The 23,899-nt window shown below is 43.6% G+C and overlaps 1 protein-coding gene across 6 annotated transcripts; it reads left to right on the top strand.

Annotated features, from left to right (window-relative positions):
• The first annotated feature begins 594 nt into the window (after window positions 1–594).
• On the top strand, window positions 595–23,254 carry YTHDC1 (YTH N6-methyladenosine RNA binding protein C1). Of its 6 annotated transcripts, none has more exons than XM_028705128.2 (17): window positions 597–835; window positions 6,777–6,866; window positions 8,164–8,495; window positions 8,580–8,976; window positions 10,563–10,652; window positions 11,133–11,186; window positions 11,830–11,924; window positions 12,481–12,589; window positions 12,676–12,793; window positions 14,369–14,453; window positions 15,334–15,500; window positions 17,726–17,808; window positions 18,398–18,434; window positions 18,518–18,557; window positions 18,647–18,709; window positions 20,570–20,704; window positions 22,236–23,254. In XM_028705128.2, exons 1-17 carry the CDS (start codon window positions 808–810, stop codon window positions 22,452–22,454), a joined length of 2,142 nt encoding a protein of 713 aa, XP_028560961.2. In that variant the 5' UTR covers window positions 597–807; the 3' UTR covers window positions 22,455–23,254. The 6 variants fall into 6 exon arrangements, with proteins under 6 accessions (XP_077773709.1, XP_028560961.2, XP_028560960.2 ...); XM_028705127.2 differs by having other exon boundaries at window positions 6,777–6,878; XM_028705129.2 differs by having other exon boundaries at window positions 599–835; window positions 6,777–6,878; window positions 8,607–8,976.
• The last annotated feature ends 645 nt before the right edge of the window (window positions 23,255–23,899 follow it).

Here is a 23,899-nt window from a genome sequence, read left to right as displayed (position 1 = left end):
CTTTCTGATCGCGCACGCTCCACCCTTTCTAGCTCTATGGTGATATCCATACATCTACCTATCGGATCTCTTTGTCACTTCTCTAGCCGTAGACACACTCTACTCTTTCGTAGCTCTACGGTGTGTTCGGGTTGTTGTTGTTGTTTTTCGTACGCCATGAGGTAACGGCGCCGCGCCCCGGGACGCCCTGGGGGAAGTGAGGGCGGAACGCGACTTCGAACCTCGCACCGAACCCTTTGCAACTCGCGTCTCTACGTTCTATCTCTATGGTGATCTTTTCATTTACCCCACCCTCGCGAGTGAGAGGAGAGCGCGTACGCCGTGAGGTAACGGCGACGCGCCCTGTAACGCCGCGCGCGCGCGAGAGAGAAGAAAGCGTACGCCGTGAGGTAACGGCGCCGCGCCCTGTGACGCCGCGCGCGCGCGCGCGCGCGCGAGAGAGAGAGAGAGAGAGAGAGAAGAGAGCGTACGCCGTGACGTAACGTCGCCGCGCCCTGTGACGCCACGCGCCGAAGGGGCTCCGTAGGGCCTTGTGGGAATTGTCGCGTAGGAAGTATATAAAGCCGGGAAGGAGGGGGCGGGGCTTTCGGCAGGAGGAGGAGGAGGCGGGGCCGCGAGGGGGGAAGAGCCTCCATTTTGCTCGGCGTCCTGAAGGGAGCAGCTCCTGAAGGGGCTCCATCCCCCTCCCCGTTGCCTCCCTCGCGTCCTTCGGCTGCGCCGCTCCCACCTCGCCTCCCGAGACTCCTCCGCCTCCAGAGAAGGCCGCCGCCGGTTCTTCTTCCTCCTCCTTCCTCCGCCGGGGGGACGATGGCGGCCGAGAGCCGGGAGGAAAAAGGTACCGCCGCCGGGTGTTTCCCTTCCCCTCAATCTCTAGGCCGCTCGTTGCCATGGCAACCGGGGCTGGGGGGGGGCTGTAGCGGGAGGGGGCGGCCAAGGCCCAGGGGATGTGGGGGGGGGGGAGAGCCCTGAGGGGCTTAACGAAGGAGGGCGAGGGGCTTTTTGGAAGACTTACTGCTGCCTCCTTCTCCCCCCCCCCCAGGGAAAAGTGGGCAGGGGGGCGGCGGTTTAATTGCATTGAAATGAAATGCTACTCGCCATCAGCCTTGGGGGGGGGGTCACGTTTGGGAAAGTAGGGCGGCGGGGGGGGGCAGTAAGGTAAGGGATGACCGTTTAATAGGCCTTGAAATATTGGTTCTCTTTCAGCCCCCACCCCGGGAAAAGTGGGCAGGGGGGCGGCGGTTTAATTGCCTTGAAATTAAATGTTACTCGCCTTCAGCCTTGGGGGGGGGGGTGTCACGTTTGGGAAAGTAGGGCGGCGGGGGGGGGGAGCAGTAAGGTAAGAGATGGCCGTTTAATAGGCCTTGAAATATTGGTTCTCAGCCTTTGGGGGTCACGTTGGGGAAAGGGGGGGGGCGCATAGGTTGGGGGCTGGATGGAAAGGCAACGTTGTTGGTTGCCAGGCTTGGGAAAGCAAGGGGGAGGCATAGGGTTGACGCTTTAAGGGGGACAAAATGAAATCTTGGTCACCAACACCGTCATTTTGGGGGTATTTTATTTGTTTACTGAATTTATATATCGGTTTGCAGAACAAATTCAAAATATTAAACCACAGTGTATATAATCAAAGTAAAAGCAACCCAATAACACACAGACACACAAACCCTTGCAACACCTTTCCGTAGTTAAAACCAGTCTGGAGGCAGCTTACAAGATGAAAAGTTTTGCATACACAACCGGATTGGAATAGTTGCCACATAAATTGTAACAAGATCTTTTTAAAAAAGGGGGAAAAGTTATATCAGTCGTTGTTGGCATCTGTCTGTCTCAGAAGACAATGGAGGAGGGCACATTTGGGGTTGAGGTCAAGCTGTTGGATCATTACAGCAACAAACCCGCAACAAAAAGCCATTGGTCTCAAGTAGGAAACATTTTAAGCTTTCCATTTAAAATTGGTTAAAATAGATAAAACATATAAAAAGTATGCAGCCAAACTGAACAGTTTCTGCGTAAAATCATATTAATATCTAAAAATTAGAATTGATGTTAATAACGGCAACAAACCCGTCCAGCGAAACATCCTAAGCAATGGTGCTGTCTAGCCATTGGTTTCAGGTAAAAAATGTCCATAGGCTGTTTGTGCTTTAAAATAATGATTTAAAAACAAAAAAACCCTGTTTTTTAAACAGTCTCCTAGTGAGTTTTGGCTGATTGCTTTCATCCTCCTCCCTCAAATTCTGTGAATATTAGCTAGTAATCCTGGAAATTAAAGTTAAAATGCTGCTGTGTTCCGATAACATCTCAGTAAGACTTATAACTGCCTTGTAAGATGGACCACTTCCGTTTTCCTAATGCAGATGAGATTCTGAGGATGAGAGGATAGTAGTGTACCTAAGACCAGCCAGTAAGTTCTTGGTTGGCCTTACGTTTGAGCCAAAAGTATCTTGGCTATATTATAAAGTTCACACACTTGGCCGCTATGTTAAACTAGCTTTCTGTTTTTTCATATATATACACAGCTCTTAGGCAGGGATATTATACTAGTGACCCCCTCCACTCATTCAGCTGATGCTGACTAGATTTGTGTGTTTCCCTTCTAGTTGGCATAAAAGCAAAACAATAAAACAGCTGATCTGTGTTATTCCCATGTCATGAGATGAAGTACAGCTCTGCAGCGCTTGAAGCTTTTTGTTTGCCTGTGTTAGGTTTATGTTACTGTGCTATTCAGCATTTATTCAAACTGCATTACAGGATAAGATAAAACAGTGGAGGAAATGTGGTGAGCAAGAAGGTATCTGAGGTTAGAGGTGAAGGCTGCAATTTGAAACATACAAGATTTGATTTAGATGATGTATAGTCTGACAGGACTTATTAGTAATTCTGGGTACCATTGAGCTGCTTACAAATATAGAAGACAGGGGGGGCAATAATATGGTGGAGCAGGCTTACCTTACAAGAGGGCTGAACTAATACTTGGATGGTTTTAAAAGAGGATTAGACAAATTAGTAGAGGATAAGGCTATGTTCTACCTCCATTTTTGGAGGCTATGTGCCTCTGAATACCAGTTGCTGGGAATAACAAGTGAGGAGAGCAGTGTTGGTGAGTTCTGCTTATGGACTTTGTATCGCCATTTCTTTAAACACTGTGATAATGGGATTTTCACAGAGTTGGAAGGGACCACAAGGGTCATTTAGTCCAACCCACTGCAATGCAGGAATCTTGTGCTCAATGCGTGTCTTCAAGCCACGACCCTGAGAATCTCTTGCTCTATTGAGCTGTGCTGGGCTAGGTGAGACGTTTGCCTGATCCAGCTGGTTATTACATTCTTTTGACCATGTTTAACTATGCAGCTTGACCACTGGCATAATTATGTATTGTTTATGTACATACTTGTTTCCTAAATAGATTAGCTTTAGAAATCCTGTTGAAACAAGAGGGACAGCTTCTATTAAAAGCTTGCTTTTTGCATCTAATAGGAGCAATATGACTGCAGAGCAGTGACTGCAGCAGTTCTGCATTGTGTGTGCTGAAGGGAATTTTGTCTTGCATGGCCTGGTTTATGTAGAAATATATTGATGAGTACGAAGCAAACGGAGCGATAGTATATCTACCAGCTGCATACTGGGGCACTATGTATTTAGAGGAGTAGTAAGTATCATGGACATTGCACCAAATATTTATGTCAGGTATTTGAGATCTACCACATCTCCATAGCTCTGTTGTTATGTCTTTGCAGTTGTATCTAAGAGGCTCCTGTAAGCACGACAAGGAAAGGTCCTGAGCTGGTCATAAGCCACCCTACTTTGGGCCTTTTCCAAAATATAGGTTAGGGTATTGTATGCAGTAATTAATTTTATTGGCAATCACTCTAGTAGATAACAGTTGCTTGTTTAAGATAAACTGCTACAGATTTTTTATCTAAATGGCACACCAGTAAAAAACAGTGGTACCTCGGGTTAAGTACTTAATTCGTTCCGGAGGTCCGTTCTTAACCTGAAGCACCACTTTAGCTAATGGGGCCTCCTGCTGCTGCCGCGCCGCCGGAGCGTGATTTCTGTTCTCATCCTGAAGCAAACTTCTTAACCCGAGGTACTATTTCTGGGTTAGCAGAGTCTGTAACCTGAAGCGTATGTAACCCGAGGTACCACTGTGCACTGTTCAAGAACCGAACCGGTGCTCAGAAAAATTGTTTGGGATGCCCTGTCATCCTAAAAGCATTAGGGTGTTTGAAGAAGAAGAAGAAGAATGTGTACAGACACAAAAACTAGAGCTGTATACTACAAGATGTTTGGTGGTTTAATTAACGAAGTCACCTCCAAGAGACTCTTGGACTTGGGCAGTCTTCCAATAAGAGACTGTGCTTCCTTGCAGTCCTATGTCTAATGTGTAGATGGTATGCATTGTTAATGAAACACAGTGGTGGCGGGAGATAAATGGAGCTCTGGTCATTCAGGACTCCCAACACTTAAGGGGTGTTTTGCGCAGAAGTCAAGATAGGGCAAGTGCAGATAATGGAAGACAAATGCAATTTGCTCCTGATGTCTCATATCCAGAAGGCTGCAGGTCTCTGGCACTAGCTGAACCTTCCAAAGTCATCATCAAAAACAATTTCCTGTGAAGTACGTTAAAATAGGAGTGGAGATAAGTTAGGTCCAAATTTAAGATTGTTGGCACTTAGACGTGGTGAGTAAACCAAGAATGCCTCAAGGCAATAAATTATTTTCAATATGAAAATACTCCCCCCCCCCAATAGATCTGAGTTTCAAGAGACCATTGGATTGAGGGTCCCAGCCATACCCCACCCCCAACAGTTGCCATTAGTTGAATATTGTCTGGATTAGGTTTTAGTCCGTATACCTGTATCATTGAGAAATAATTGAGAAGCTCTTGAAAACCAGAGAGTCCAGAGAAGCAAGACGAAATAAAGAGAAATGCAACTGATTTTTCAAGGCAGCTCCATTTTTAATGGAGTTTTGTTCACCACGTTAACTGTAGTTGAATCTTTGAAAAGCTCTTTGAATTTGATTGTAGATAATTAAATTTAATAATGTTTCTCTGTAGTTAGTAGTGGTTTTGTACTAGTCTACACATGATTTGTTAAAACAAATCACAACTGCTCAAGGAGATAGAATTATGAAACAAATTCTTGCTGTGGTTCATCTTAAAGTAAAATGATTGCCTGAAATGGAAATTTCAGGAATTGGAGTCCTTCCTGTTGCATGCCAAACCACTTTCAACATTGAAGGAAGTTTGAAAAGGTGCTCATGATATGACAGTAGGGGGTCTGATTATGTTTTATATTGTTTTTAGATATGCCGTAAGCCGCCCAGAGTGGCTGGGGAAACCCAGCCAGGTGGGTGGGGTATAAATAAAATAATTATGATTATAATTCTAAAAACGGAAAAGTAGAAATCTTTGTGCACCAGTTGCTGGGATCCTAGTCCATATTTTTACAAGCTTTAATTACACTTGGATGCCTGAGAAGAAGAGGTTAGCCAGAAGGGGGAGGTGCCCTCAACTGTTTGACTCCTCCCTTTACAGAACTTGTTCTTCAAGGACCATTCCACCTGGCTGTATTTTCAGGAAAGGTGGCCTAGGTACCATATAGTCTGCCCTTACTGGAATCACTGCTCTGTGACTAATATAGAAAATACTACAAGACACATGGGGCATACCTGTCAGATTTCCCCAAAATATTATTACTTTTTCTAGTAGTGAATGATTGATATAAAATCTAGCTCTTTAATATACACAGCTCTAGGATGAATGGTTCTGCAAACCTGTGAAGGATCACAGGTTTTTTTTTGAGGAGGCTGTTCCTTACCTATGAAATTTCATGAGAGTAAAATCAGTGCAGACACATCCTAGCCTCTATGCCTTCTTTGATAGTCCATGTTTGTCTAATTATGGCCCAGTCTGTGGTCAGGAAGAAATCTCAACTGACTGGTGTGAAGAAAGGTTGCAGTTAACATATTAATCTAATTGCCATAATTGCATTAAACATTTTAATGTCCTGATTAGGGTCTAAAGCAGGGGTCGGCAAGGTTTACCTCGCCTGGACCAGTTCACTCCAGCAGTGATCCTACCGTGGGCCAGATTTTGCATGCCTGTGATTTCTGGCATCTGCGCAGATGCGATTTCCAGGGTTGCGGAAGCGAGTCCCCGTGTTGTGCTGCACTGGTTTAGTGCAGCGCATGGGGACTCGCCAAGCGGGCAGCTCAGTTCGGGGGCGGCTCCTGGGTCAGTTAAACGACCCCCGTGGGCTGCTTGTGGCCCATGGGCCTTAGGTTGCCGACCCCTGGTCTAAAGCAAGCCTATAAGGTTTACCAGGTCAATTGTCCCTTATGTAGTTTAGGGATTAATGCAACTGAAAGATAGATGAGAGGTTTGTCAGTGAATTTGGTTAAACCTGTAGTAGGGAGTTCACCCATATCTTGCTTCTCCTCAATTTAAACAGTTTTGATTGGCAGCTATCCAAATTAGTCTTGTGGAAAACTGCCTTGCTATTCAGTTTTCACTCTTAATTTTAGAAAAGCTTGAAATGGGTGGGCAGATGTAAGTGCTGAAAGAAAATGTGTGGTTATTGGATTTTAGTATCACTTTAAACCATTTTAACAGCTCACTTGGTAAGAGCATTGCAGCGGGTTGGACTAGATGATCCTTGTGGTCCCTTCCAACTCTAGAACTTTGTGGTTCTAATTCCACAATTCTAATACCATTAAAGCAAAGGGTGCAGCTCTTCTGAATGCCATTTCTGAACCTTGTGTTTTGTTTACAGATGGCGAACTGAATGTTCTGGATGATATATTGACTGATGCACCTGATCATGATGATGAACTGTATAACCCTGACAGTGAGCAAGATAAAAGTGAGAAAAAGGGTATGCTTCTTTACTAGTTGGGTGCCCTTTTGAAAAGGTGGACAGCAAGATCAGCCAACCAGCTTGAGGGCTGCTGCCAGGGTGCACAGAGACTTGTGCATGCCCACTGGGCAGCCCCTCTTTTTCCTAAGAGTTCTTTGCTCTGCATTACAAATTCCTTTTGAAGTATCCTTATCTCCCTACCACATTTGATTTTTTTCAAAGGCAATGTGAGCTATTAAAGTAAAATATTACATGTCACATATGTGCAAAGAACTTGCTGTGCCGATACCTTGGTTGTAGTTTTCATATCTGAATGTTTTTAAAGGCTTTAAGATCCTTTGTGGAATATGGCATCCCAAACAAAACAGTAAGGTAAAGGTACCCCTGCCCGTACGGGCCAGTCTTGACAGACTCTAGGGTTGTGCGCCCATCTCACTCTAGAGGCCGGGGGCCAGTGCTGTCCGGAGACACTTCCGGGTCACGTGGCCAGCGTGACATCGCTGCTCTGGCGAGCCAGAGCCGCACACGGAAACACTGTTTGCCTTCCCGCTAGTAAGTGGTCCCTATTTATCTACTTGCACCCGGGGGTGCTTTCGAACTGCTAGGTTGGCAGGCGCTGTGACCGAGCAGCGGGAGCGCACCCCGCCGCGGGGATTCAAACTGCCGACCTTTCGATCGGCAAGCCCTGTACAAAACAGTACAGTTTGGTAAAAAGCAACTACTGTCATTGCTTATGAAATATTAACAAGTTGAAATAGTTTTCCTTCCTCAAGCATGTAATCTTGGCTCCTTGGCTATAGAAATACATAGGGAGCTGTCTTTCTCCTGAGGAAGCCAGAAGCAAGGTTCTATTTCAGCTTATTTCCCAAGTCAACTTTCCACAGCCTGGCGCCCTTCACATGCTATTGGAATGAAACTCCCATAATCCCTGACCATTGGCCATACTGGCTGGGCCCAGTTGGAGTTGTGAGTCCAATAACATTTGGAATGATACTACACTAGGGTTTGGAAGGTCTGTCCTAAGTTGTGTTTTGGTCTTAAGTCATTCCAGCCATTGGTCATCAGTTTTCTCATCTTTAAATAGTGAGAGATACTAGGATTTCCAAGGAGGCAGTTTAGTTAACACAGCATCCCGGTTTTAAACCTACTAGCTTTATGTGCTTTGTCTCATGCTAAATGTGAAAAAAGTTTGCTCATCATGTTTTGTGAAGATAGCTTTAGCAGCATTTTGTTAATGCTATCAAGTAACTATGAAATGCTGATTTCAAAATTTGTTGGTGCTTTTCTAAAAAAAATATTTCAGGATCCAAAAGGAAAAGTGAGAGGATGGAGACAGCTGAGAGCAAAAAGCAGAAGCCTTCTGTGCATTCCTCGAGGCAGTTGCTACCCAAACCTCCAAGCTCATCCGTTAGCAGCAACAAGCGAATAGTGAGCACGAAAGGAAAGCCAGTATTGGAGTATAAGAATGAGGAGTATCAAAGGTCTGATAGGAGCAAGCGCCCAGAAGGTGACAGAAAGATGCGTATGACAAGCAGCAGCTCAAGAGACACCTACAAAGGGCAACCTGAGAAGGCATGCATGAGGAAAAGAGATGCTGACAGAAGGGCAAAGTCTTCCACTCCAGATACCTCTGGGGTAAGCAGCGGCTTTTGCAGTCATTAAATGCACCAGTTCTTTAAGGTGCTTGCTCCGAACTCTCTGTGCATCCTGACATGTAAGGCGTTTGTTTTATTCTCATTTAAACAGAGGCTAAGGCTTGAGGTGGACAGACAGCCAAGCAGGTCCAGTCACTCCTCAAAAGAAGAGGTGAACTCTGAGGAGTACGGGTCGGATCATGAAACAGGCAGTAGCGGATCCTCTGACCCAGGAAACACAGAGGAGGAGGAGGAGGAGGAGGGGATGGAGGAAGAAGAAGAGGAGGAAGACGATGACGGGGAGGAGGAGGAAGAAGTGGAAGAAGAGGGAGATGATGAAGAAGAGGATTATGATCAAGATGAAAGGGATCAGAAGGAGGGAAATGATTACGACACACGAAGCGAAGCTAGTGATTCTGAATCTGAATCTGCATCCTTTACTGATGGGTCAGTCCGATCTGGTTCGGGCTCGGATATATCAGGTAGCTGATATCATTTCTTTCTGCTCTGGGTCTTGTCATATTCAGTTATTTATTTCTAAATCGTACCACAGATGATTGGCTCTGGTGTGATTTCCTGGTGCCGGAAGAGCACCACCAGTAAGGATAGCACAGCAGCAAAGTGTTCATTTTTGTCCAAAGGGCTTCCTATGGCCACTGAGAACAGTGCTGGACTAGATGGGTCCTTGGTCTCATCCAGCAGAGCTCTTCCGATGCTGTGGTGCTCATTAGTGTCTCACTAAGCAGTTTCCTTCATAGTGCTGGTCTCTTGGCCAGAGGCTGTGAGGAATGAAAGTGGAAACATAAGATGAGTATTTTGGCGGTGTACTTTACGTTACATTCTTTTAGAGGCCTCTTTCATGGGGATGAGAAAAGATCTTCAAACCAGTGTGTCTCACAAGTTCAACTTACGTTTCAACGTGAATAATTCTATGGACCAGTGTTTGTAATACCAGTCTAGGTTAGCCTTTCTCAGTCTTGGGTCCCTAGATGTTGTTGGACTACAACTCTCATAATCCATAGCCAGCAAGGGATGATGGGAGTGGTAGTCCAACAACATCCAGGAACCCTAAGTTGAGAATGGCTGGTCTGGGTGTATTTCTGTGGTGAAATAATTGATTTTTAAAAAACATTTTTTTAAAAGAGTAGATTAACTGAAGAAACATTAGTGTTTCCAGCAGTATAGAAAGCTATTTGGCACATTCTGGTTTAAAAAAACCTGGAAAGAAACAAATCAGAGCAAAAGCAGCTGAGGTTTAGCTGAATTTCAAACTTCTAGTCAAATACTTACGTTCTGTTAATTTATTATTGTTCACATTTTATTTAAGCGATGTCCCTCCCAACTCCGCCTTTATATTTTGGTGTCCCTACTGTCCGAAGTCTCGTGACAGGGACAGTTCCATTTCAGAAGCTTTGGAATGGTATTGTCAATGTGATGTGGTTGTCGTGTCACATGGCTAGATCATTTGAATAACATGGCAAACACCCCAATCAGCATTGCACTTCATTGGGAGTCTGGCACAGACTCCTTAAGCGAGTCTGTTATCCAGAAGTAGGTTCACATCCATGGTGTGCAGAAGAGGCAAGCGTGCATACCTGGCAGTGTATAAATCCGGCTTTAGGGGGATGTGTTTGCTGTATTCCTAATAATGTGCATAAAGGTTGTGGTCCAGGGGCATGCTGGGGCTCCAGTAGGAGGATTGATCTGTACCAGTCGATTCCTTGACTTTGTGAAGACCTCACACTCGTACACACGTGTGCACACCATACCGTATCAGAAACTGCTTTTGCAATTTCTGTGTGCTTCAAAAGCAGCTTTCCATGTAATGTGGAATATTACTGTTCAAGGCAAAAAAGTTTAAAGCTCCCTTGAGCTCTGCAAAACAACTCCATGGATCTTTGGATCCTGACTAAAGAATGAAGGGCCAATGAGATGATAGTTCTGAATGTTGAGAGCCAAATATGCATTTAGCTAATGTAAACTGTATTGACCTCCTTGCAATCATTCCTGATAAAGTTTTTGGTGTCGGCCTTAAAAGTACTGCTGTTGCTTCTTTTGATGGTCTTAGATGAGAAAAAGAAGGCGAGAAAAAGAGCTAGAGGCATCTCTCCGATTGTTTTTGATAGAAGTGGAAGCTCTGCATCAGAGTCATATGCAGGTATTATTATGTTATCGCTTATCTTACTGAAATGATCTGTAGCAAAACCCTTGAACTGCATTTTCCAAAATAAATAGTGGGCCATAGAAACCTATTGGACATGTAGCTAAATAGTGAAAATTGGTATTTTGGCATGTTCTGTGTGAATAATTTGGGGAAGTAGGTTTTCTTGTTATGTTAATGCTATTTTGTTGCTTAAGTGGAATTTTCACTTTTTAAAACTTGGAAGATGATGATTCATTGACTAGTTTTCTGAAGAGAAAACTGGTCCACCAAAACAAACAAACAAACAAAATGAAACAACCCAAAAATCCAAAACAAACCCTCGTGCACATTGAGCAGCATTCTTTGTGTGTGTGTGGGTGCGCGTCAGGAGGAATAATTTGTCATGAATGAAAATAGTATGTGAAAAGGCTGTAGAATTTATATCGTATCTCTATTAAGGCTCAATCTGAACAAATGTACTTTGGCTAAACACAGGTTCAGAAAAGAAGCATGAGAAATTATCATCTTCCGTTCGTGCTGTCCAAAAAGGTATAATTTAAATTCGAATTTTTTAATGCATGCTCCCATTGCAAGCTCTTGTGTCAAGTCTTTGTTAACATACATCAAATGTGGTAATGTTCCGATGTATAGTGGAACTAACTCAAGTGAGCAAATTGTATTGCCTCTCAAATTACTTCTTGCATGCATCTTCATAGTGGCAAATATATATATCTTGTTGCTGAATTGGCAAGCAAAGAAGTAATGAAATGGTGCTGTTTGAAAGATAAATTTTCGTATGTTCTTCATTCAAGAATGTATTTTACTCCAATAACCAGGAAGCAAACATATCGGAACATTACTGATGTTGCATTGGCTTTTTACTTGAAATAGCTTATTTTGCTTTCTACGCTTAGCATTGCATGCTATGACACAGGTTTCAAGTCTGAAATATGTGGTATTCAGCTACTGACCTGCAGCACAATTCCTCAAAATTTGGTCACATAGCTTCAATATATTAAAATGGAATTTGTGCAGGAGACCAATATAAGCCCATCTGAAGTGAAGAATAGTTATACCACAATATAAAAGGGCTTGTCCCACAAAGGGGCTATAAATATGTGTTGTGTGTTTACTTAGGAGGTGCAGAGGGAAATGCCAATAAAATTACATTTTGCTTTGTTTCCACCCCCAGACCAAACTAGCAAACTTAAATACATTCTCCAAGATGCAAGATTTTTTCTTATCAAAAGTAACAACCACGAAAACGTCTCACTTGCCAAAGCTAAGGTATGCCACATTGCGCTTACAGACTACTTTCATTATGAAGATAAAGCTCTGATTGCAGAATACGGAATAGGGGCCATTGTTCTTTTAATTATCAAGCCTTTCATTAGTTCTCTTACCTCAACCCTGTCACAAAGAAATAGAATTAGTTAGCATCTCACCAGCTGTATCTCTGTTACTTTGAATCTGCTGGGAGCCTTGCAGAAAGAAAGGGGAACAACAAATTCTGGGTTAATGCTTTGTTTTTACTGTTTAATGCTTTCCATAATGCTTTGAACTTAATGGATTATGATTTTCCTGGTCCTCCCCAAGCTTTTGTTGGGTATGTGAGCATTTATGAAATACGAAGCTGTATCAGTCATACTGGCTTGCCTGTAGTGGTAGTACCTCAGTTAGAGATCTTTCTCAGCTGTCCCATCTTTTAACTGGAGATTACAAGGACTGAACCTGGGACCTGGTGCATGTCCAGCATGTGTTCTAGCACTGAGCAAGGTGTCCCTGATGCATCCATTGAACAGTTTGGGTTTTATAAATTACGTGTCTGCTCATCTCTCTGCAGGGTGTCTGGTCAACCCTCCCAGTCAATGAGAAGAAGCTCAATGCTGCCTTCAGACAAGCGAGGAGTGTTATCTTGATATTTTCTGTGAGAGAGAGTGGGAAATTCCAAGGTAAAGAAGAGGGAATGCCTGCACTCAACATTAACCCAAAGTTGTTCGGGTTATGTCGTCTCATTGCAGTGTTCTGATTCTTTCAGGATTTGCAAGGCTGGCTTCTGAATCCCATCACGGGGGATCTCCCATACACTGGGTGCTACCTGCAGGAATGAGCGCAAAAATGCTGGGAGGCGTATTTAAGATAGATTGGATATGCAGGTAAAAGGGTTAAAATGTGAAATTTCTGGTTCGTAATGTTTGCTTTTGGATATTCTGAGTAGGTTCACAAAGTGTATCCTCAAAATAGACATGATTCATTTGCTGGAACAATAGGTTACCACCCATTTGCATAGACTGGAGATAGTACGCAGATAGCTCAGTTGGTAGAGCATGAGACTCTTAATCTCAGGGTTGTGGGTTTGATCCCCACGTTGGGCAAAAGTTTCCTGCATTGCAGAGCATTGGACTAGATTATCCTCATGGTCCCTTCCAACACTATGATTCTAAAAGACTTTCGTCTTAGTGGAAGGAATATTTTTGCCCTACCATGAATAGGGTATATATCTTTTGTCTTTTATTTTTGCCATGCTTCAGAGAGTTTGTTATTAACCATCATCTTCATAGGTGGCAAATTATTGCCTTAAATTCAGTCCTATGGTCTTGCAAGTGTGTGTGTGTGTGTGTGTGTGTGTGAGAGAGAGAGAGAGAGAGAGAGAGAGAGAACACATACACAGACCTGCCATTATTAGCATTCTGTGCTCCCTCAACTGATTACGTAAGGCTCTTGATAGCTGCCTCTAATGCATGGATTTTGAGACATTGAAGTATAGGATGGGAATAGGGAGCCTCTATCTGCTGCAGTAGGATGTCGTCAGAAATTGACACTCAAGATACTGACTTTCAGACTAGTAGTCTATGAAGTTGGGAAACCAGAGGTTGAGCTGCAAAAGATGCATTCTTCACATCCCCAACCCTGTCATTGAAGTCTAGTTTTTTGTTTTGCATTGGTTTTCTCTTGTCTTTGAAAATAATCAAACTTAGATAAATAATTACCTGATATTCAGAAGACATCTTAAGGCAGCCCTGTTCAGGGAAGTTTTTAATATGTAACGCTGTACTGTTTTTAACACTGATTGGGAGCCGCCCAGAGTGGCTGGGGAAACTCAGCCAGATGGGCGGGGTATAAATAATATATTATTATTATTATTATTATTCTCATGAAACACATATTCTATATTATGAATGTCCAGCTTGGTTTTTGTCATCACTTACCTGAAATGTTCAGAATAGTGATGGGTGAGTTTCCCCAAGGCTTAATTTTAAATCGAGAGAGAGAGAAGAGTTTCTCAATCTGTGAAGATAACAATCCTTTTGAACATCTTCCCAGCATTACTACTGTACTGGAAGTCCACATTTTTTCCAGTAGTGCTTTCATAGTTTGTTTACTTCCTAGAAAGTAATAGCAGCATTCTAGGTGTTAAGAACGCTGCCAGAATGTCAAAACAGTGTGGGTGGGTGGGTGGGATGCAAAGGAAAGGCTTAAGTTTCCTCCTGGAAGAGAACTTAGGGTTCTCATGCTTGCTTCATACTAGGGTGAGCATTATGAACCTAACTCAATTGGTCTTCCAAGCTGCACTTTGATAATATTTATATCTGCCAGTTCAGAATGCTCATCTTCCTGGTTTTCTGTTTTCTTTTTAATGTTGAAGTTATAGTCCGTAAAAGCATCCTTGTATAAGATTTAATTTAAATGCCAAATACACAAAATGTATTACATGTCACTTGTACATTTAGGCGTGAGTTGCCATTCACGAAATCTGCTCACCTGACCAATCCTTGGAATGAGCATAAGCCAGTAAAGATTGGACGTGATGGACAGGTTTGTCATTTGTGATAATTATTCCTCTTCAGTATCTTAAGGCCAGTAGTTAAAATTTTGGAATGCATTTGTTCTTATTTTTATTTGATAGTTGTCCACATTTGAAAGACAGCCACCATTAATCCGAGCACAAAGAGATCCTAGACCAGTGATGAACAGTAACCTCTTAGAAAAAAAGTCACAACAAAATATCTTCTTTTGAAGCATCTTGAAGTGTAGTCCATTCTTTATTAAAGCTACTGTTAGGCTACTTTCTGCCAAAAGCAGCCTTGAATCTAGATGAACTGTGACTCCCACCATTCTCAAGTCTCTAAAATGGGTTCATTGTGAGGGAGAAATATGGGCTTGTTCTCCTGCTATACTAACTGGGAGAGTAGGGTCTTGTGAAAAAGCAGCCCACATAAACTTATGACTTCCTTCACCTTGCATGGGTATTTGCAATCTCAGTGTGCTTTTTAAAAAGATAGCTGTAACACTATTTGGCATGCTGCAAATACAATTTTTGATAGCTAACAAAATAAAGATATGCATTCTTTGTTGCTTCATGGGCAGCATATGTCCTAAAATTCCGTAAAAACAAATTTACCTAATCTATTTGTTTGTGCCGGTGAGCTTTTGATCCATGATTCTGGGCTACACATGTTGGTTGCGCAAGGTATGTGATACAACTCTTTCTTACTTACGCTGTAACATTTTTCTAGAAATCCCTCTGTTGGTATTTATAGCTGTCTCTAGTATAACTTTCTCGTAGAAATCAGCAAAAACATGTCATTGAGCGTTATGCTTCGTTGTGTCCGTCTGGTTGGCTGCAGAAGCTGTCTTTTGGAAATTTGGATTCATTCAGAGTTCACCTTGTAAAACGAGCGTTTAACTGTTCCAGGAAATTGAGCCCGAATGCGGAACCCAGCTTTGTCTCCTATTCCCTCCCGATGAAAGTATTGACTTGTATCAAGTCATTCATAAAATGCGGCACAAGAGAAGAATGCATTCTCAGCCCCGGTCAAGAGGACGGCCGTCCCGCCGAGAGCCACTCCGAGACGTGGGAAGGTTAGAAACGTTCTTTGGACTGATAATAGGCACATGTGTCAGAATTACGTGATGGAGGAATGTGATTCTTCAAAAAGCTTTCCCTGCAATCAAGAAGAGAGAAAATCCTCACATCAAGCTGCATGGACGGGTTTGTGGCTTCATTGAGGATTTCACACTGTCCCCCCTCCCCCCGTTGGTCACTTTCAAGAGGAAAACGGGGACCTTTGGCTCATGCAGAAAATGCGTTCTTGTAAACCTAGCTTAGACTAGATCTTTGGTCAGATAATGCAGATAATCTGTCCGTGTAGGTAAGCGGATTTACCATGAGCAGGCTAGGTGGAGGAAGAGCAAGTCTGTGTGTTCCAAAATGTGTTAATATCTTGTAAAAGCCTTTTCTTTCAGGTATATCTCTCTGGATAAGCCTTGTCAAAATATGGGACTTTTATCAGGATCACTTATAATTTTGCAGAAGATGACCGCCTCATTTTGAGGATAAAAATATTTGTGTTATTTTGCTGTTCAAGAAGAGCGTGTTTGGGACTTTCTCAAATTGTATCACCGTGCTGGGCTTAAGCCCATTACCAAATATTCTCTCACATCTTGCTGAGCTTCTGGAAGCCGTAGGTTCTCTCCGAAGGGGGAGGAAGTGGCCTTGGAGACCCGGCAACAAACCAGAAAGAATGGCTGTTGCTGTGTCTGTGTACACAACCTTTCCAGATGCGGGCAGCACCTGTGGACTTAAGAGTGGTTTTAGAGGATCGCCACGATTATTGATCACTGCTCTATGAACTTGCCAACATTCCCCAGAAAAGAGGGGCATATCTTGTTACAGAATTGGAGAAGTCTTTGCAAAGGACTGATATAAGCCCTTCTACCCATCACGATTCCCTGACCCCCCTGTGTAGCCACTTTGCTTTCTGATAAATCTAAAGCCTTTCCGCTAAAGACTGTGTAGTTTGGGCTGGAACCTTTTCGGTTGCAGTTTCCTGTTTGTGGAAACGTCCTGTGGTAGGTAACAGATATCCAACGAGTCCCCATATCCTTGCTGTTTAAAAAAAAAAAAAAGGACACCGTAACCTGTAGGTAGGAGGAATCCTGGCAGCACCCCCCTTTCTTTGGGCATAAGAGGACTGAGCAGCGATGGCTTTTGAAGTTAAGCCTGAGAGGTTTCCAGTGCAATAAAGTATTTACGAGTGAAGGTTTTGCAATGGACTGCAAACTATACATTATAACACCACCACACCTTCTCAACCCTGCCAGGGCCTCCATTTATGTATGTGGCTTTCAGCTTAAAGTCAGTAGTTGGACTACTATATGAACTGTTACTATCATATATTATACCGGTCGTAAGTGCACACTCAAACTACAAGAAAGCGGTATGTTTATTCTTTACACCAGCTCTTTTTTTCTAAATCTATTTCTGCTGTGCATACAGTTGCTTTGTTTGCTCGGAATTGTGATACTTGCTTTTAAAATGGTAATGCAATATACTTTAATGGTAGTTGGGGAGGAGGGAGGGGGTCATTGCCTTTGGCCTGTATAATTGTTTCACCTTTTGATGGTGTATTTGAAGGGTTTGGGGGGGGGGCATTCGGTGACCCGCTGGTGGTGAGCAAAGGAGAAACCCAGGCTGGCAGCTGCAAAATACCTTCTTCGGAAAGCACAACCATTTTAGCTACTAATAAGAATTTTGAAAAATCTCTTAGCTCTAATCTCGAGAACATAGCAATAGGCCATATTGTATAGATCCTTCCTGGCTAGTAATCTTTGTATGTAAATCGGGGGCGGGGGAAAAGAGAGATGGGTCCGAATGATATCAGTCCAAGTGAGGCCGAGTATTTAGAGGTTTGGAACACGTCCGTAAGATGCGTCCAAATTGTGTGGCTCTGTGCTTGTAGGGCGAGCATCAATATAGCAATTGCACAAGTTACAAGTAGGGTTAGATCAGGTTTATGGCTACAGTTCTGTGTGTAACGGGGAGTAAGCCCTAAAGAAATAGGTTGGAATTAAGAGTTATGGCTGGGTCAAGGATTTCAGGTTCTTTGCAACCATAAAATGCCAGTTAAGCATATTTACATCGACACAAGAAAGGATTGAGCGGTGAATTTGGTAAGGCTCACACAGCTGCCTGGGACTTCAGAAGCCTCCCAGAAAGTCGTCCTGGGTTACCTCCTGTTCCTTCTGAAGGTATTTACTTTAAGGTTGCTCCAAACAATTGTTTAATTATTGTCTAATTTATGTAGGCGTCGACCAGAGGATTATGATATTCATAACAGCAGAAAGAAACCAAGGATTGATTATCCCCCTGAGTTTCACCAAAGACAAGGTTAATATCTCGTTATGCAAATACATTTGCACAAACGTACAGATTTGTGTATTAACAATCTTGAATTTGTGTAGAATGTGAAGGTTGAAATAAAGCTTTGAGGGTGCATCAGGGCTCTAGTTAAAGCTCATTTTGAATAGGAAGACTTAACGGAATGTGGGAGATCGTGGTGTCCTTCTTGGAACATGGTAGGGGGGCCTAGCTTAGAGCAGAGACAAAAATGTTATAAATGTCCTATTATATGAGTGAATATGTAGGTATGTCTTAATCTCCTACAAAACAGGCTACATTGTACTTTTGTTGATGTTTAGATTAAATCTTGGCATGTAGCTAAAATGACCAGATTTTACATTCTTTATCCAATAGCTAGATAATTACTGGAGTCTGCTCTATTCTGCTATAAAGAAAAACTCGATACATTTTAAAGCTCCTTACACAAATTGCTGAAGCCACCATTGGGAACAGCAGAATTGCCTTTCCTTGTTCTCTTTGCCAAGGCAGGTGCATGCTTGTGGGAAAGATGCTAATTTCTGTTTATGTATTGCTATAGCGGTAAATATGATATATAATGCTGCTTGGTTTCAAACAGGCTATATAAAGGATCCCAGATACCAAGATGCAGACAGGTAAGAGATGCTTTAGTCTTTGTTCATTTTGTGCTGCGGTATCTTAGCACTGTGTTTAAATCCACAAATCTCATTCCCAACAGACGATTTTCAGGAGTGCGGAGAGACGTCTTTCTAAATGGGGTAAGCGTCTGCCTTTTCGTGTGCTGTAGCTGCAAGTGCTTTAATGCTGCCTGTGTTTATGACATTCCCTGTATGTGTTTATTTTCCAGTCCTACAATGATTATGTGAGAGAATTCCACAGCATGGGTCCGCCGCCACCCTGGCAAGGAATGGTTCGTATTTTTAAACGCACTTTACTTTTGACAATGCATTTGATTGAATGATAAGGGTAGTTCCATTTATTTTTTATGAACTTCCTTAGGGATCCAAAAATGACAAGCGATTCCTGCTGAATCAGACCAAACCCCATCTAGTCCAGCATTCTGTTCTCATGGCGTCCAACCACATGCCACTAGGAAACACTGCAAGCCAGGATATAAGCGTAGAGTCGTGCTCTTAAATCCATGCAAGAAAGATTAGCTACGTATAAAAGAAGCGCAGGTGGAAAAGAGCAGGCAGTATGAAAGAATGATGTTGGGGGGCTACCAAAGTTGTAGCGAAACAAAGACACAGAAAAAAGAGGGAAATCTGCAAGCCTTATACTGTTGAAGTACAATTGGGGGGAGGGACACGGGTGGCGCTGTGGGTTAAACCACAGAGCCTAGGGCTTACCGATCAGAAGGTCGGCGGTTTGAATCCCTGCGACGGGGTGAGCTCCCTTTGCTCAGTCCCAGCTCCTGCCAACCTAGCAGTTCAAAAGCACTTCAAAGTACAAGTAGCTAAATAGGTACCGCTCCGGCAGGAAGGTAAACGGCGTTTCCGTGCACTGCTCTGGTTCGCCAGAAGCGGCTTAGTCATGCTGGCCACATGACCTGGAAGCTGTACGCTGGCTCCCTCGGCCAATAAAGCAAGATGAGCGCCGCAACCCCAGAGTCAGTCATGACTGGACCTATTGGTCAGGGGTCCCTTTACCTTTACTTACAATTGGGGGGGGGGCACAAACCAAAGGAGGCTAAAAGATGACTTGGCATACCCAATAGCTGACCTCTTCAAAAGGAAAACTGAATGTTGTGGGGAAGCTGCACCTAGAATGCAGACTGGAGTGGTCTGTTTGGGGTGCATGGAACCCAGGGCTGGCAAGATTTCTTTAGGAAGGATGATATACCACAGCAGGCCCCACTTGTAAAGTACACTTAGATAGTATCCAGGTAAATGAACCATTCAATCTCAGAAGTTCCCAAACTGTTGCAGTGTGTCTGGATTTGTGGTTGGAGATGGAAGACAGCACAACCATACAACATCTAGCACAGGGGTACAGTGCATAGCTGTCAACGTTTCCCTTTTTTAAAGGGAAATTCCCTTATTCTGAATAGGATTTCCCTTGAAAAAAGGGGAAGGTTGACAGCTATGTTACAGTGGCTACAACAGGCAGAAAAACCATTAATTGGTTGCCAAAACCCTCAGCGATTTTCAAGTGGTCCATGACACGAGTGTTTGTAAACTACTGATCTATGTAATAACATTGAATTTCAATGTTCTTGGGTAGGTTTGGTATCAGGACACTTGTGTCAAACCACAATATCTGTTCGGCTCCAGCCTCCCACCTGCTTTTGCATTCAGTTCAAAGCAAATGTATGCATATTGATTTTGACTGTAACATTAAGAGCATGTTTTTGGCATTGCGATAATCCTCACCCCATTCATCCTCCCTAGCATTCTGGAAGCCTTTTATTTTACCTTGCAGAACATGGCCCCCAGTGGCATGGTGAATATCCCCACTGCCAGTTTAATTCTGCACAAGGTACGGGCGCCCCTTCCACACGGAGAATCGTGTGCATAGTATGTTTGTACCTATACAAATTACACTGTTCAGTCGCTGCAGCCTCCTCCTGTGTCTGGTTGTGGAAATGTGGGGTTAGGTGTACGGTTTGGGCTAGTTTTTAACCACTATAAGGTATTTTAGCGTGCCACACTCGGAAATGCCATTGAATCTTTGAAGCACTTTCTTATTACAGTTGCATTTGAGTGTTCCTTGATGCCGATTGTGTTCTAAGGAGGAGAAATGTAAGCGAATAACACCGTTTTCTTTTTAGCCTCCTTACCCGGGTATGGAACAGCCTCCCCACCATCCTTACTACCAGCACCATGCTCCTCCACCACAAGCTCACCCTCCTTACTCAGGGCACCATCCCATTCCACACGATGCACGATACAGGGATAAGCGGGTGGTAAGTATGCCCAGAAGGGCTGGTACCATGCCAGTTAAGGATCATGGGCAGATCTTGCGCTGTCGAGAGACCTTTATACAGTCTTAAGTGTCAGGCCTCTACGTTCATTGAAACGTTCCGTGCGTGTTCTGTCCCAGCCTTCAGAGAGCACATTTTAAAGCTGCCACTTGTGCCAAAATAAATACAGTGGTGCCTTGCAAGACGAAATTAATCCATTCCGCGAGTCTCTTCGTCTTGCGGTTTTTTCATCTTGCGAAGCACGGCTATTAGCGGCTTAGCGGCTATTAACGGCTTAGCGGCTTTAAGAAAAAGGAAACAAACTCGCAAGAACTCGCGTCTTGCGAAGCAAGCCCATAGGGAAATTCGTCTTGCGGAACGACTCAAAAAACGGAAAACCCTTTCGTCTAGCGAGTTTTTCGTCTTGCGAGGCATTTGTCTTGCGGGGCACCACTGTAGTAGAATGCAGGCACACGAGACAGGAGAGCAAAACCTATGATGTTGTTTTACAAAGTTGTTCCTTTTGCACATGCCCATCACCGACCCCTTTGCATATTTTTGCATGTGCTCCCAAGTTAGTTTGAGCCTTGAGAGTCTCAGTTGTTGAAGACTTGGAAGATTTGCAAGAAGTATTTGTATGTGGTTTGAGTTTTCCCTTTCAAAAGAGAAACTACGCTCCAGGTGCACGTTGAATCCAGATACACTGGTACCTCGGTTCTCGAACGTCTCCGTTGACAAACGCTTCGGAACTCGAACCGTCTTCCGTAACGGATTACATTCGAGAACCGAAATACCACTGTATTTGAATGCAAAGCCCGTTTTCATTTGCGATTTGTTTTGATCCTTTTAAAGATTAGCATAAGGAATGTTAAAAAGGGACGCGGGTAGCGCTGTGGTCTAAACCACAGAGCCTAGGACTTGCCAATCAGAAGGTCGGCGGTTCGAATCCCCGCAACGGCGTGAGCTCCCGTTGCTCGGTCCCTGCTCCTGCCCACCTAGCAGTTCGAAAGCACGCCAAAGTGCATGTAGATAAATAGGTACCACTCCGGTGGGAAGGTAAACGGCGTTTCCGTGCGCTGCTCTGGTTCTCCAGAAGCGGCTTAGTCCTGCTGGCCACATACCCGGAAGCTGTATGCTGGCTCCCTTGACCAATAAAGCGAGATGAGCGCCACAACCCCAGTGTCGGCCTCGACTGGAGCTAATGGTCAGGGGTCCCTTTACCTTTATAAGGAATGTTGGAGGGTTGAGGCCTCCGGGTCCATAATAACATCAGAGCACTGGTGGGTCAGTCCAAAGGTCTGTCTAGGCCAGCATCCTGCTTGTCTCAGTGGCCAACCAGATACCCATGAGAAGTCCTTAAGCAGCATTTGAGGGCAATAACCTGTCCTGCAGCATTGCCTAGTGACTGGCATTCAAGAGGCATACCACCCCTGATCTTGGAGGCAGCATAAAGCTATAGTGACCAGCAGCCTTACCTGTGCTTTGTAGCTTTTTAACATTAGGTGATCTATACAAACATTTCTGTCTCCTACAGCATGATTATGACATGAGGGTAGATGACTTTCTACGTCGGACACAAGCAGTTGTCAGCGGCCGAAGAAGCAGACCCCGAGAACGAGAGCGGGATCGTGAGAGGGATCGGCCCCGGGATACCAGAAGGGACAGAGATCGGGATCGGGGCAGGGAGAGGGAGAGGGAGAGGATATGCGATCGGGACAGAGACAGAGGAGAAAGAGGAAGATATAGAAGATAATGCATTGCGGAACTGCAGTCACTTAAAGCAAAGGCTTGTATATTTGTGTGTTTACAGGTAGTAAACTTCTATTTTCCTCTGTCTACCTACTTTATTGTGTAGAAGGATTTATAATTGACCCTCTTTGTTCTAAGCATGCAGTAAGCTGTGAACTGGAAAATCCCCATCGGCTAAACAAAAAGACAAAAAAAGTGCAAACTTGACCCTTGAGTTGGTGACTTTCATTTGAGCAGTTTCGAAAAAGTTTAAAGAAGGTAGATTAATGATCCCTATGTGTTTATCTTAACTGTAATTTAATCATCTGTTTGTTTGAATACCAGTTGACAACTGCCATAATATTTTTGCTTTTGTTTCCTTCCATGTAGTTTTTTACATGATTCTGTGGGGGGAAATGCTGCTATCAGGTATGCAAATACTGGGTGTGATGGTTTGGCTGTGTGTCCGTGTTGAAACAGCCACGTCTTGGTTTTTCTGGTTGTTCCTTTTTTTATGGGGAAAAAAAAACCTCTGTAAGAGTCAAGCTTGTTCAATAATGAAAGCAATATTAAGATGACAATATTGATATCTAATTTTTAACCTTTTAAACAGCTTTCCTGTGTTCTGCTGGCATTTTGGTTAATGCTATTGTTTGTTCGCCTCTCCCACTTCCATATTACACCCTCCCCCCCCCCCCCCCCGAAAAAAATGTCCATATTGTTTGGAATGTCCACCGTGTGTGTGTGTGTGTGAGCACAAAATCTTGCTGTATTCTACATTGCTACCATTTTTTTTTATAATAAATTGGTAACAGTCAACTTTCATGGATGTGCATGCCTCTGATGAGTTGTTTTGTTTTGTTTTTGAAGGGGGGGGGGGTGGAGCAAAAAAGCCTCAATCCGAAAAGGTCACTTCTGGCTCAATAGATCCCTTACCTATTACTGGTGCGGCAAAAAGCGGTTTTAGTATGTTTTAAGTTACATCCTAACTGCAGATGGGGCAGTGGTGAGCCCCATCTCTCCCTCCCCTGACCTAACAAAGTGCCTCACATGGACTGAATTTGCACTCTCTGAGCATCTTCAATATACTATGTTTCTGTGATGGACAAAAGAGTTCCTGGAAAGTAGAAAGCTTGAGACACATTGATTTAGGAAAATGGATAAAATTCATTGTAGAAGAAGAGATTGAGTGGGGGGCGGTGAGCAAAGTATTACGCGTCACTAAGAAATGTGTTCATAATGCAAAAGGTGGACAGGGGCAAGGTTTCAGAGGTAGAAAAACCTCCTTCTGGGGAACAATAAGTCCACTGTGGTCAGAGCAGGGTTTGGGTTTAGAGTGAGATGATGGCTGGGACAGAGAGCTGTCCTATTTATGCAAAGCAAAAGCTAGGATGATCTAGTGGCAGTGACAAAGGTGGCGTGATGGAATTCTGTGCCATGAAAAGCTGAATTATATGTACATCCACCTTT

The sequence above is a fragment of the Podarcis muralis genome, chromosome 13 (assembly GCF_964188315.1).
Source record: "Podarcis muralis chromosome 13, rPodMur119.hap1.1, whole genome shotgun sequence".
NCBI classification, from domain to species: domain Eukaryota; kingdom Metazoa; phylum Chordata; class Lepidosauria; order Squamata; family Lacertidae; genus Podarcis; species Podarcis muralis.
Note: the sequence above shows the minus strand (reverse complement) of the source record. Positions and strands in the feature narration are given on the sequence as shown.

Excerpts from the sequence above, each read along its gene's own strand:
- YTHDC1 (XM_028705127.2), top strand. The coding sequence starts at position 808 with ATGGCGGCCGAGAGCCGGGAGGAAAAAG. Across the intron at positions 836-6,776 it reads CGAGAGCCGGGAGGAAAAAG|ATGGCGAACTGAATGTTCTG; the intron begins GTACCGCCGCCG and ends TTTTGTTTACAG. Across the intron at positions 10,653-11,132 it reads TGCATCAGAGTCATATGCAG|GTTCAGAAAAGAAGCATGAG; the intron begins GTATTATTATGT and ends GGCTAAACACAG.